This window comes from Hypomesus transpacificus, chromosome 26, assembly GCF_021917145.1.
Source record: "Hypomesus transpacificus isolate Combined female chromosome 26, fHypTra1, whole genome shotgun sequence".
Taxonomy (NCBI): Eukaryota; Metazoa; Chordata; class Actinopteri; order Osmeriformes; family Osmeridae; genus Hypomesus; species Hypomesus transpacificus.
In genome coordinates, this window is record NC_061085.1 from 1,213,409 (window position 1) to 1,226,713 (window position 13,305).

Genomic DNA, 13,305 nt, shown 5'->3' on the forward strand with positions numbered 1-13,305 from the left:
TTTCTGGGAGACTGTTAATGTGCCTAAAAATGCCTAAACAGCATACCCAAAGTAAATTGACTGCTGTTCTTGAACCATTTGGAGTACATGCATGTAAATGGACTCTTTTGAAAGCTAACACTTTGAAGTTATGTTCCTTGTTGTCAGGACCCCTGTCAGTCCTACTGGTGTTGAGTAATAGAAGCTTGAACACAAGGAAAGTGAAAGTTTCTATTTCCGCCTAGATTTTGTTTTGAAAACAGAGGCCTGAAGAGGCCTAGAGGTGGTAGGTATTAGCTGGAAGACAGAATTGGACCAAAGGTTGAAGCCTTACCCAATTCAGATCAAAAGTCAAACATAATACCACAATATATTCATATTTGACACATGTTTTTATAAGAGTACATCCAGGCGTTTTCTAAAAGGGCCTTTTGGAGACTCCAGAATGACCCTTCTAACCAAGGTCAAATTCTTAGGATATAAAGGTATAATTGTTATCTCTAATGAAAGGTGGTACTTAGAACTATCATATATAACAGCTAAATCCCTCATTAGTATTACTGAAACACAAAAACTGAAGCATGAACACATTGGAGTGATTTATCTGATTCCCAGGATTGGCACACAAAGAACACTGACATATTGCGCAAGCGACTTTTATTTTGAAGGCTCCACAAAACCTGGCATATGGGGTATCGCCATTTACAGCTAGCGCTAAGCTACAAGGATAACTAGCTCTTTTCAGAGCCAGTCCAAGCCAGTCAAAATCGTGTAGAGGGGGCGGGGGGCGGGCTGGACGCACAGACCTAGTTGGCTTTAGAGGACTGTCACCGGGGCATGGAAGCTCCTATTGGCTAAACCAAGGTGTCTATCAACAGGTCAGAGTGTAGCGGCCATTTTAAGACTATCCCCGTGTTTCTACTTGACCCGCGCGTTGAGAGACTGAATTTTTTTTTTACGAAGTAACAATGAAGCAACAAGATCGTGGCTATGTGTGGATATAATTCTTTGTTTGGACAACTACTCAACATGGTTTGATACTTTGGACCCTTGGGAATGTAAGCAGATGAGGTTTTGATGAGTTGTGTGCATACCTGGACATTCCTAAGTAATCGAAGGTAAGTACAACTTTTTTCTCTGGCATTGTTGAATGAACGGTCACCGGACAAAGACGTTGACGGTACTTTCTGTTGCAAGTTGAGCTTGAATTGGTTTATTTCAATGGAAGCACAAGAATCGTAGCTTTCCAACGATGTATAACATGTGTACTAGTCGAAAAAAATTATTTATGATTTTTAATGCGTAATAACTGGGGGAGGAGGGGGCATTGTTTCGGGCCCGCGGGGTCAACAGGTTAAAACAGGTTAACGAGGTACGCCGAAACCGAAGTTATATGGATAGTAAAAGTCAGACTGATCGCTTTCGCTCATTTTGAAATTTTCGTCGGAGGGCATTACGGATCCGTATTGAGCTGTGAATAGGTCACCACGCGGATGGCATGACTGCGCATCAGCCAATCGGAACGCTCGTACTCGTAACTTTTTGTTTTTAACTCAAGTGTTGTCTCATGTGAGGCAGTTGTTTTTGTTTGTAATAAATAAATAATAGAGTGTGATGATGTACGGTATGGTTATTTTGTACCATTTCTTAATTGAATTTACAGAACAATTACTATACCGTGATATATACCGTAACCGTGATATAAAATTACTCATACCGTGATAGAAGATTTTGGCCATATCGCCCACCCCTAGTGCTAACAATAAGTTCATGACTTCTAATTGCAGAAGCTGTGATGAAGTGGAAGACGGGACTGGGAGAGAAGGCTGTGGAGCTCCTCATAGCGGAGACACTCAAACACGCCCTGGCCAGGTGAATGAATCATGATTGCAGCTTCCATATCCAACCTTTCACATGGCTATGTGACAAAAAACTAGAATCCCATAATCTTTTTTTGATGATGTATATTATTCTAGATGTGATTTTTTTAATGACTTGTATAGACCACACATGCAATTATGTTGATAGGACACTAACTTATTTTGTGCTTCATTGTCAGGGCCAACAAACAAGACCTGCAGCGGGGACTGGCAGAAGATTTTAAATTCACTGTTTGGCACTGAGTTTGAAATAAAATGACTGAATGTTACATGGAAATGTTGCCTTGTTTATGATTAGCTTGAGTTAGGCTACACACCACACAAACACAGTCCTCCTGAAGTTGGCTATATGTAGCCTATTATACAAGAACAAGTAGCATTTGGGGCAAATGAGGTCTGCATATGAACCGCCCCAATATAAGCAGTAGAATTGAGAAATACAGGTTACTTAATTAACATTGCAGTTACGGACTGGCAACGTCAGAAAATTACGTTGCCAGGACGTCGCGGTTATGGACTGGCAACGTCACAAGATTACGTTGCGGTTACCTTCTGGCGTCCCACAGATGCACGGTCCCGCAACGTCTTTGGCGACGTTGCGGCAACGTATGTTTGGTGATCGCGTGACGTTGCGGCAACGTAAGGGTAACGTAACTGTGTTAGCTGGGTAGCTGTTCTTGCATTCCTTGCAAATCAGCTTTAAAAAAAAGCAGATGAGTAGAGTGTAGCTAACACTGACTCGACAGGCATGGCTGATGTTTGTCTATACCGTAGCTCTAGCGTTGAAGATCCCTTTGCAGTTCGACCCTTAATTACACATTTGCTCGAACCATTTCACCAAGGACGGTTTTGAAAACCCGGGACAATGTAAAGCAGGATTTGCTATGAAGCTGTTGCTGGGAAGAGGTGCGTTCCGACCTTAGTTTTATGTTCATCGCAACCGCAAGCTGTAGGATGACTTCATCGGTAACAGTTATTAGCAATGCTAAAGTATCCTATATAGCACCTGCCTTTCGCCAGTGGTTTCATATAGATAATCTAGACAGGCGTTAGCAATAGTCTAGACTGCTATTCGTTTTCTGGCTATTTTTTCGGAAGCTTCCCTTCTAATGCTAAATACAGCTAGTCTAGCTAGAGTCATTTGCTAAGTAAGGTATGTTGATGTGTTTAGAAACGTATTTAGCATTCTACCTATTCTAGATACAGGATACGTTGCACTGCTAATAACTCTTAGCGATAAAATCATACTTACAGGTTGCTGTGGTGATGAGCATATGGTCGGGACATCACCTTTCTTCAGCAACAGCTTCAGAGCAAATTCTGCTTGAAATCGTTCAAGGTTGTCAAAACTGTCTCGGGTGAAATGTTTAGAGCAAATGAATAATTGAGTGTCAAACTTCACCGGGATCTTCTCAAAGACAAACAGCAACCATGTCTGTCGAATGTTTGGTTCCTTGGGAAGACTATGATGTGTTACCATTCCCTGTACAGCCTGGAACACAGCATTTATGACCCTGGTCCATTTTTCAATATCCTTGTTAAACTTCAAAACGTTCTTCTTAGTAATTCCTTAGAAGTAGCCTACACAGAGCAGCGCGCAGCTAAACTAGTATCGGAGATCTACTACCTCTGGACAAGAACACCTGAGAGGGCTGGTCTGGATGTAAATGGGGCGTGACAAAGATACAGACCAGAGCCAAAAAAGGCGGGCCAACGGACTGACGTCAGTCTGGTGGCTTTTTCAAAAACCTACCGTTTTACAGCCAATTTTTTTCATTTTGAGATTTGCATAGGAAAGAGGTGTCAATGGACTTTGAGGTTCACTATATGTCCATTTTACCCACCGATCTGTCGTTATTCAACTATGACGAGGTAAAATCGGTTTTGCAATCAATGACTCCTTTGAGATTCATATATATTTATTTATCGATTGCACCTTCCTGCCACTAAATTCCTTGTTCGTGTGAACTTACATGGCGAATAAAGCTAATTCTGATTCTGAATAGGTAATTAAAAATCTGTACTTTTTGTAGAGAATCCTCAATATTTAGTTTAGGACCATGGAGTAGGGATGGGCATTTGAAATGATTTCACTATTCGAATAGTATCCTAAATGTTTTTCAAATATCTATTTGATATATATATATATATATATCTATTTTATTAATGCTGCTGCGGTTCCGTAATGTAATTAGCCTGACATGATGCAAAGCATACAGTAAACACATGAACCACCACACATTCTGGCAATAATTGTGACTGTTAAGCTATTAGATTAAATAAGGGTTAAATAAAGAAAACAAATGAGACATCAATTTATTGAACATGACGAAAAGACAATGAACTTTGAAAGACGCTACGTCTTCAGACGTAGGCTCTTAAACTTGGCAGAATAACGAATAGCCTTTTATTATGTGAAATAAAAAATTTAAAAAAATACATTGGACACATTAAACACATTGGGTAGGCTTTCCTTGATAAAAACGAAAGACACACATGAAGAAATATTGCATATTAAATTGGATATTAACTTGGAACCGGAATCTTATAGGATACCGTGCGCCACCACACAAATGCAAAAATAAATAGCCGATTACGCTATATGGCTACTGGTAAAAACATCTAATAAGCCACAGCTGCATTAGCCCTACGCATTTTTATTTAGGAAAATTAGCATATCCACATGCTCAGAGGAGAGGTGAGTACAGATTCGATTTACGAGCAGGCCGGCAGTAGAAAAGACTCTCTCTGCAGGAACTGAGGTTAAGGGTACTGCGAAGTACAGCTTAGCCAGGACACTAAGCTTCTTGTACCGGTCCTGGTTGATTCTCCACTACTCCAGTGGGTTGGCCTGGGGTGGGATGTATGGCTCAGTGAAATACAGTGCAACTTCGCTTTGTTGGTTATCATTATCGTTGTAGTAGTCCTCTCCAAAAAGTGTGTTGAGGGTTTTGAGCGCCAAATAAAATGAAAGGAGACTCGCAGCAAAATGCAGGGTGACGTTGCCTACCTTTTTTGGTTATGTTTTCATAATTTCTAACGTCACAACTATTAGAATTCACAACACATGGAAAGCTTATTATACATTCAATTTAAATGTTTTTCACCAAAAAAAACTACGCTCATAAGTATTCGGAAAAAAAATTGAATACTAACTTACTTTAGGATATCCGGAAATTCAATTAACCATGCCCATCCCTACCATGGAGGTGTGGACTTGCAGGATTTCTTCTCCCCTAACTCTGTCCGTGCCACAGTCTGCAGCCTTACATCATCCGTGTCGCCCCTTCTCTGCTTTCTCTCTCAGCATCTTTCTCTCACTCTTACTGATCCTCTCAGAGCCACAGCACTTGCAAAGCATGTATTTGCTTACAGTGGTATGTATTGTGGTATGCAATTGTTTATTGGACCTTGTTAGTCCATTATTTAATGTTAATATTGAATGAGTAGTGATGGAAATCTGTTAATGCCACATAAACAATCTTTTAGCATGATGTGTACCTTTAAGTAGCTGTTCCTCACAGACACGATGAGAATGCATTTGTGGGGAGGGTGGAGGAGAGGAATGGCGAGGTTGGTGGCAGGGTAAGGTGTGCTCAAGAGACTCAGGATGGAGCTGAGGTAAGAGGGTGCTTCGGTAGTGCCAGCTGGAGTAATTGGAGAAGTTGGAGCCGATGAGTCGATCAGTGAACTGCAACTCCTGGTCCACTGACACACCAGACATCTTCACTACCATTCGACGGTAATCCCAACAGTGAACTGAGTGAAGGAGGATGAAAAAGAGTATACATTAAAATTGAGACGGTAAGACATGTACAATGGAAGGTAAATGTGTATGTTATTTACACAATCAATCCGAATTGCATATTTATTTTATATTTTTTATGTGTAATTTCCCAAATCGGGAATGACAATTAATTTGGTGCATCCTGCTCCCTAAACAATATGGGTATTATACAGATATTTTGCAACTCCTTTGCAACATTCTTTCTCCTCTAGTGTACGGTGTTCATTTTAAGACATCCTCAGATCTCAGACTCAATTGTCAGACTCAAACGAAAAGGCGTCAAGTCTCAGACAAAAAGTCTTCAGACTCAGGCGAAACGGCTTCAGTCTCAGAAAAACCTCTGTCATTCTCAGACAAAACGCCCTCAAACTAAACGCCATCATTCTCAGACAAAACGCTCTCAAACCAAACGCTGTCATTCTCAAACAAAACGCTCTCAAACCAAACGCTGTCATTCTCAAACAAAACGCTCTCAAACCAAACGCCATCATTATCAGACAAAACGCCCTCGAACTTAACGCCATCATTCTCCAAAAAAAACGCCAATGCAAAATGAACGAATCGTTCACGAACGACATCACTACTCTATATCAAAAGTACGTTTTCTGGCTGTACCAGTTAACAGAAACAACACCATGGTATTCACTTTAAAAGCTGCTACTTTAGCTAATTCAGAAAGCCAGTCAGCAGCTCCCCCATCTAGTTAACTTTGACCAAAAAATTCTGACAAAGTTTAGTTTGAGGGCGTTTTGTCTGAAAATGATGGCGTTTAGTTTGAGGGCGGTTTGTCAGAGAATGATGGCGTTTGGTTTGAGAGCGTTTTGTTTGAGAATGACGGCATTTGGTTTGAGAGCGTCTTGTTTGAGAATGACGGCATTTGGTTTGAGAGCGTTTTGTCTGAGAATGACAGAGGTTTTTCTGAGAATGAAACCGTATCGCCCGAGTCTGACGACTTTTGGTCTGAGACCTGACGCCTTTTCGTTTGAGTCTGACAATTGAGTCTGAGATCTGAGGATGTCCTAAAATGAACACTGTACTAGTGAGTTTTTTCTGGGAGTTTTTACTTGTCTTCCTTGAGGGTTTAAGTTGGTTGAGGGGCAGTTCTATGGTCGTATGTGAAGCCCTCTATGACATTGCTTGTAAAAAGGGCTATACAAATAAATTTTGATTTGATGTGTTCTCTTCCTTTTAGTTTTGGTTAATAATCTAGCTGCAGAGCTTTGAATGACCTGTAGTCTTTCAGTGGTTTTCTTGGGAAGAACAGCAAAAAGTTTTACAGTAGTCCAGCCGGCTGGAATAAAAGCATGAATTAGCTTAATTTTGGTACCTGGTCGTACCTTCGCTATATTCCTGAAGTGAAAGAAAGTCGTTTTGGTCACTTAATTTGATCTGATATATTTTTTCATCCAGTAATACACGATCCGTGAACCCAATAAGCTTTTCCAGTCTATTGATTAGGATGTTGTGATCAATAATATCAAATGCTGCACTGAGATCTAACAGGATAAGGATAGAGACTTTATTTGCATCAGAGTTTAGTCTGAGGTCGCAAATTATTTTGGTGAGAGCAGTTTCAGTGCTGTGATATTTTCTGAAACCTGATTGAGAGACTTCCAAGATGTTATTTTCTTCAAGAAAGGAATTCAATTGGACTAATACCATCTTTTACAATACATTATTAAATGGAAAATTTGATATTGGTCTGTAATTTGCAAGTATACTGTTATCCAATTTGGGTTTCTTTAATAGGGGCTTTACAACAGCTGTTTTAAAGGCATCTGGGAAAACGCCAGTTCTAAGGGATGTTCACAAGCTCTTCTCCTGCCTGGCCCCCCAGAGTGGTGGAATCAACTCCCCACCTCCATCAAGAGAAAGCTCAAGACGCACTTGTTCAGGGAGTACAACGGTACTTAGGAATGGTTTGCTGAACCCAATGCTAGTTTCCTCAAGGATCACAATGACTCTTGCTTAGAGACTTGTTGCTCTTGTTGGTTAGTGGTAGCTGATTTAAACTGTTGTATTCTATTTGAGTTAATCTTATGTTTTTATTTTATTTTACTGTTGCTTGTTTTCTACAGGTACACTTGCACTTACAGATTCATGTTGTTTAAATTGTAACTTGCTTAACTACATGCTCTTATGGTTTTTTCCCTTTGGCACTTATTTTTTGGTTGTGTGTGCTTGTTTTGGCTACCCGCAATGCTTTGGGGCTATCTTGTTGTTGTTATCAGTGACCTATGCACTTTGTAAAGCTCTCTCTTGGAAGTCGCTTTGGATAAAAGCGTCTGCTAAATTAATAAATGTAAATGTGTTTATAATCTCTAGCACCAGATCTGAGACACCATCAAACACTCGCTTACATTTTTTGTGGGTATTGGATCATTATCTGAGATTGTAGAGTAACATTTACTGACAATTTTGCAAAGTTCACTTAGTGTGATACATGTAAATGTGCTCATGGTTCAGGGCTCAAAATTAAGATTTTTTGGCACTGGCCCCACTGGGCCAGTGGGTTTGAAACTTACTGGCCCCAAGACCATTTTTACTGGCCCCCCCTCCAAAAGTTGTAATTTATCATTGTTACAACAAAACCAAAGACTTATAAGTTATGTTATTCTGTTAATATGTTTAACCATTTATTAAACACATCCTGGATATAAAAATAACAACAATGAAATCACATTTCTAGTGATAAAAAATAAAAAGGTAATAGTCAGCAAAACAGTTGACTTTTAACCTCAAACATGACGTGCTCTCTTCCCTGCTGACAGCCATCTCTGCACAACTCTGTCTGACAGAAACTGAAACCTCTGGTCCGTCAATGCTAATATATAAAAACTTCCATAGCATTTAATCAGTATGATACTAGTAAGTACCCAAGTCGACACCATTCTTCTGCTGCAATTCAATAGTCTAAGGGAACGAAGCGAACGGCTGGCCTGTCTTGATTATGTGATATACCGTTGTTATAAGTTGTGCAATAACACGTTGGGCATCTACATTTAAATTCCTGACAAGCATGGTCAACGGCCTGGGAGATGGATTGTCAACCATCCATTTAGCTGTCACGCAAACCAGGTGCTGTCTGCTAGCATGGCTGGTCAGGGATTGTTTTCGAAAAATGGTCGGTGCCTTGGTAAAAGTATCTACTTTTGTCTGCTTTAGACGGGAACATACGACAGACGACACAGTGCATCTTCGTTCCATCAAAAGAGTTGCTTCCGTTTGAACTCGTAGCTCTACTTTGCTGCCATCTTCACTTTGTCCCGCGCCAGTTGTTAAAAAATTTATCGAGATGAGAGAATTACAATATGACGTCTCGTCACTCACTTCTCAACTCTTGATTTGACAACTGTGCGCCCCACGAGCTGCTAAGTTATTTATGCATTTAGCAGATAGCAAAACATATGAAGGATTTTAACTTTTCAATCAATAATTTGCAGTGGCCCGATCGGGCCAGTGAGTTGCTAGTTTAACTGTCCCAACGTTACTTTTTACTGGCCCCGGGCCATCGGGCCATCGTTATTGTCGAGCCCTGTGGTTACATTGCAGGATCTACTGATGTCAGTTTCACCTCCACTAGTAGTGATACAAGCTCTGATACAAGTTATTTTGTTCTTGAATAACAGAGCAAGCTCTTCACATTTAACTGCTGAGGATAGAGGGGGGGCAGGGAAAGTGTTAAGGAGCTGGTCAATGGTGGAGAAAATACATCTGGATTTTCCTGCATTTTCTGTAATAATGTTGGAAAAATATTATTTCCTTGCTAGACTAGGTGGTAGTTAGTGTATCTTTATAGATATTGTAGTGGATAGTGATCTTTGTTTTTCTCCATTTTCTCTCTGCTGCACGGCATTTTTTTTTTTCACTAACATTTAATTAGTCTAGATGTCTTCTTTGGACTAAGAATTATTTTGTGGTTTATGTTAAGATGATTTCCACATCAAAAAGTATACAATGATGGTCTGAGAGGGGTATATCAGTTATTGAAATATTATTGATGTTTAGTCCAGTTGTTATTACTAGATCTGGTATGTTTCCGTGCCGGTGTGTTGGATCTATTATGTGTTGAGTTAGATCAAAACAGTCAAGGAGATTTAAAACCTCAATAGTTCTTGGGTCAGATTTTTTATTTACTTGGATATTTAAGTCTCTGTTTAGAACTACTTTGTCATATCTGGTGACACAGTGATAATAGTTCAGAGAACTCTTGTATGAATATTGGCGAGTGCTTGGGTGACCGATATATAATAACAAAAGTATTGATTCTGTTTTGATCTTTATAGCAAGATATTCAGCTGCGATATCCTTCACAATGGATAAAATGGTACATTTTAGTACATTATGGATCCAGAAATAACATCTGGGTTGGATGGAAGTCGAGAACCAGTCGTGTATACCTTTTATCCCCGTGGACAGATTATCTCAATCGTCTGATGATATTACTTACCGTCACAGACTTACAGTCTGGTGAAAAGGCGCTGATGTCGGCCACGGTCATTTCTCTATTTCTCACTATTACAGATTATGAAAGTGCAGATTGTAAGATTTTTAATGATGTGTCATACATTGAACTCAGAAAATAGTTTAAGATGATACCCCTATCTGAATGTTGGTAAACCTGAAATGCTCTTGCAGAGAAATCCCCCATGAAAGATTCTAAACCATTTCACGCCTTGACACATGGTGTGATTATAAAAAAATTGATATCTAGATATAGTCAAATCTTTTACGATATTCGATATATATCACAATATGTTTGCATTTGCATTTAAATAATACAAAAACATGATTTTCTTTTGCCCCCATTAGAAAACAAAAACAATTTAGATAGGACAGCTATTGTTACAAAGTACAACATGTGTAGTGCAAATTGAAGCAGTTGCCATGACATGGTACTTGCAACTTGACAAAATGGACCTCACATGGAACAATTCATGCAAAGGTCCTTATGTGACAGGACAAAAAGAGAGCAAAAGAGAGTGCCTGTGCGAGTGCAATTTTCTCTTTGTGAGCATGTGCACAAACGGTGTCTGTGTGTGTCTGTGAACACAGGTGAGATCTTAAAACTAGGGATGCACCAAATCCAGGATTCGGTTTCGTATTTCGGCCGAATATTGGGCTTTTTGATGGGGTTCGGTTTCAGCCAAACCTTACGCTTGCACTACGCATGCTACACTGGTCGACGTAATGATGCCGCCGTTGATTAAGGGAAGGTGTTTACGAAGGCTGAAAGAAAGTGAAAATGGAACTTGTGAGCAGAAAAAGTGTTGTTTGGCAGTACTTTCAGTCATAAGAAAGCGTTTAAGTCGAGCTATATGTTCAATTTGCAATGCCGATTTGTCTCGTGGTGGCAAGGACCCTAAACCAGGGTTTTTCCTGGGTCAAAATGGGTCTTTGGTGCTAAAAAACAAACAAACAAAAAACTGTCTGTGTTACCGTGTCACCTTATTAGCAGACATCTATGTTCTTTTTTTTTTACCATTTCATAAATAATGGAGGCTATGCTTGAGGAAATAATTTTGCTTCCACTTAAGATTAAAATAGATAGGCTAATAGATTGACAATAGTCCAAGCCCCATGGTGCTATCATGTATGGTTCAAAGATTTTCAAGGTTTACCTCTTTACATATATATGCAAACTACTGAAATATAAATCAATAGAATCTAGACCTAACCAGTGGTCAGAAATGGAAAACACAAATTATAGTTTATCGAAGCAAGCTATTGTTTGCGCACATCACAGTTGCGTCTTTGAAGCAAGCTATTGTTCGCGCACATCACAGTTGCGTCTTGATCAGACAAGAAGACACATTCGATCTTTCTATCAACGCGATTACTATTGATCAAAACAGAAGGAGGGTTCGGCTGTACTTGAAAAATACTATTAAACATATTCGCAGACATGCACTGGACGAGTGATTAATTGCGAAGACGGCTCCAATAGAAGTTTTAGCGAGCACATAGAACTTTATATATATTTTCAAATCAATGTATTTATTTACAGGTGTTTTGCAATTTCCTTTTATTTTCTTCGTTGGCTGCGTTGGAAATCGTTAAATTTACATGTATGCATTTAGCAGACGCTTTTATCCAAAGTGACTTCCAAGAGAGAGCTTTACAAAAGTGCATAGGTCACTGATCATAACAACGAGATAGCCTCAAACATTGCAGCCAAAACATGCAAACAACGTACATTGTGAAAAAGTACCAAAGGGAAGAACCATAAGAGCATGCAGTTAAACAAGTTACAGTTAAACAACAAGAAACTCAAAAAGTGCAAAAGTGTACCTGTAGAAAAACAATCAACAGTAAAATATTTCACAGCGACCACAAGAATTTAAATCTGTTACAACTAAGCAACAAGAGCAACAAGTCTCTCAATAAGAGTCATTGTGATCCTGGAGGAAACAAACATCAGGTCCAGCCAAGCATTCCTAAGTGCCGTTATACTCAGGTTACTTTTGTCAGCATTTTGAGTGGAAATATCATTTGTACAGGTGTATTCGTGCACGTCGGGCTGGCCCTCGCAGCGGAACGACAGTTTACCGGCCGCTCTGTCCATTTGCGCACCTCACAGTTGCGTATTGATCGGACAAGAAGACACGCTTATCAACTCGATTACTATTGATCAAAACAGAACGAGGATTCAGCTGTAGCCAACTTGAAACATACTATTGAGAACATATACGCTGACATGCATTGCACGCGTGATGAACAGCATCTTTTTTAACGAATATATAGCAGACTTTTTTTTTTGCCTTAGGCACTAGGGATTTGTCATAGGTGCTCAGGAAAACGGCTTAGGCGCGCGCCCAAATTTTCTCTATGCAGGAAAAACCCTGCCCTGAACAATACACAACATCTCCGCTGTTAAAACATTTGCGGATGACACATCCGAAAAAAATTCAAGAGATCTAAAAGGCTAATATTTTGGATATTGATTGGATCTTGAGATAGGCATATGGTAATTGTCAAAATAGTTTTTCACCCTTGTCTTCCTGGCATAATGTTGCCTATTCTTTGTTTTTACAGTTAAAATAAAATGAAAAATACACTGCAGTGGATGTTGTTTACTTCATTAATGTGTTACTGTGTTAATGGACTGAGGATGGGAGTAGGATTCGATATTCGGTTTTGGCCGAAACACAAAATCTGGATTTGGTGCGTTCCTACTTAAAACACAAGAAACACAAGGACAAGCAATATATATATATTTTATATCTGATATTCGCGATATTTGTTGGAAAACGAGGGAAAAACCTTTCAGTTTTTGGACATGCTGCAATGCATGCTGGGTACCCAAGGGCGCTGACGCTGATTACCTAGCTGTGCTCCAACTGTTTAATATGAGTATTAGCTTTGGTCAGCTTTAGGACAAAAGTTGAGAAACGGTTTGAGATTTCAAGGTGAAATTGCATTAAATTGCGCATGATATTTCAGAATGATGTCTGCCTGTTTAACTTAACAAGTAATCAAAATTATGACAGGCCAAAAGCCTGTGCCTGGATTCGAACCTGTGACTTTGCGCTTGGCAGACAACATTTCAACCCATTGAGCTACCCGCAAGGCTGAGAAAATCTGGTCAGTTTCTGTAAAAAAAAAGTACGCTGTTTCTCCTGTGGTAAGCGTTGTTAGATTCAGCCAAGGTTGAAACAG

The 13,305-nt window shown here is 39.6% G+C and overlaps 1 protein-coding gene across 2 annotated transcripts in view; it reads right to left on the minus strand.

Annotated features, from left to right (window-relative positions):
* Positions 1-13,305, minus strand: part of rabggta (Rab geranylgeranyltransferase subunit alpha) — a 92,190-nt gene that overhangs the window by 26,611 nt on the left and 52,274 nt on the right. For both annotated transcript variants that reach the window (XM_047049414.1, XM_047049413.1), the window contains exon 6: positions 5,361-5,618. In XM_047049414.1, the coding sequence (XP_046905370.1) occupies positions 5,361-5,618 (258 nt within the window). The remainder of the gene's footprint in view (positions 1-5,360; positions 5,619-13,305) is intronic.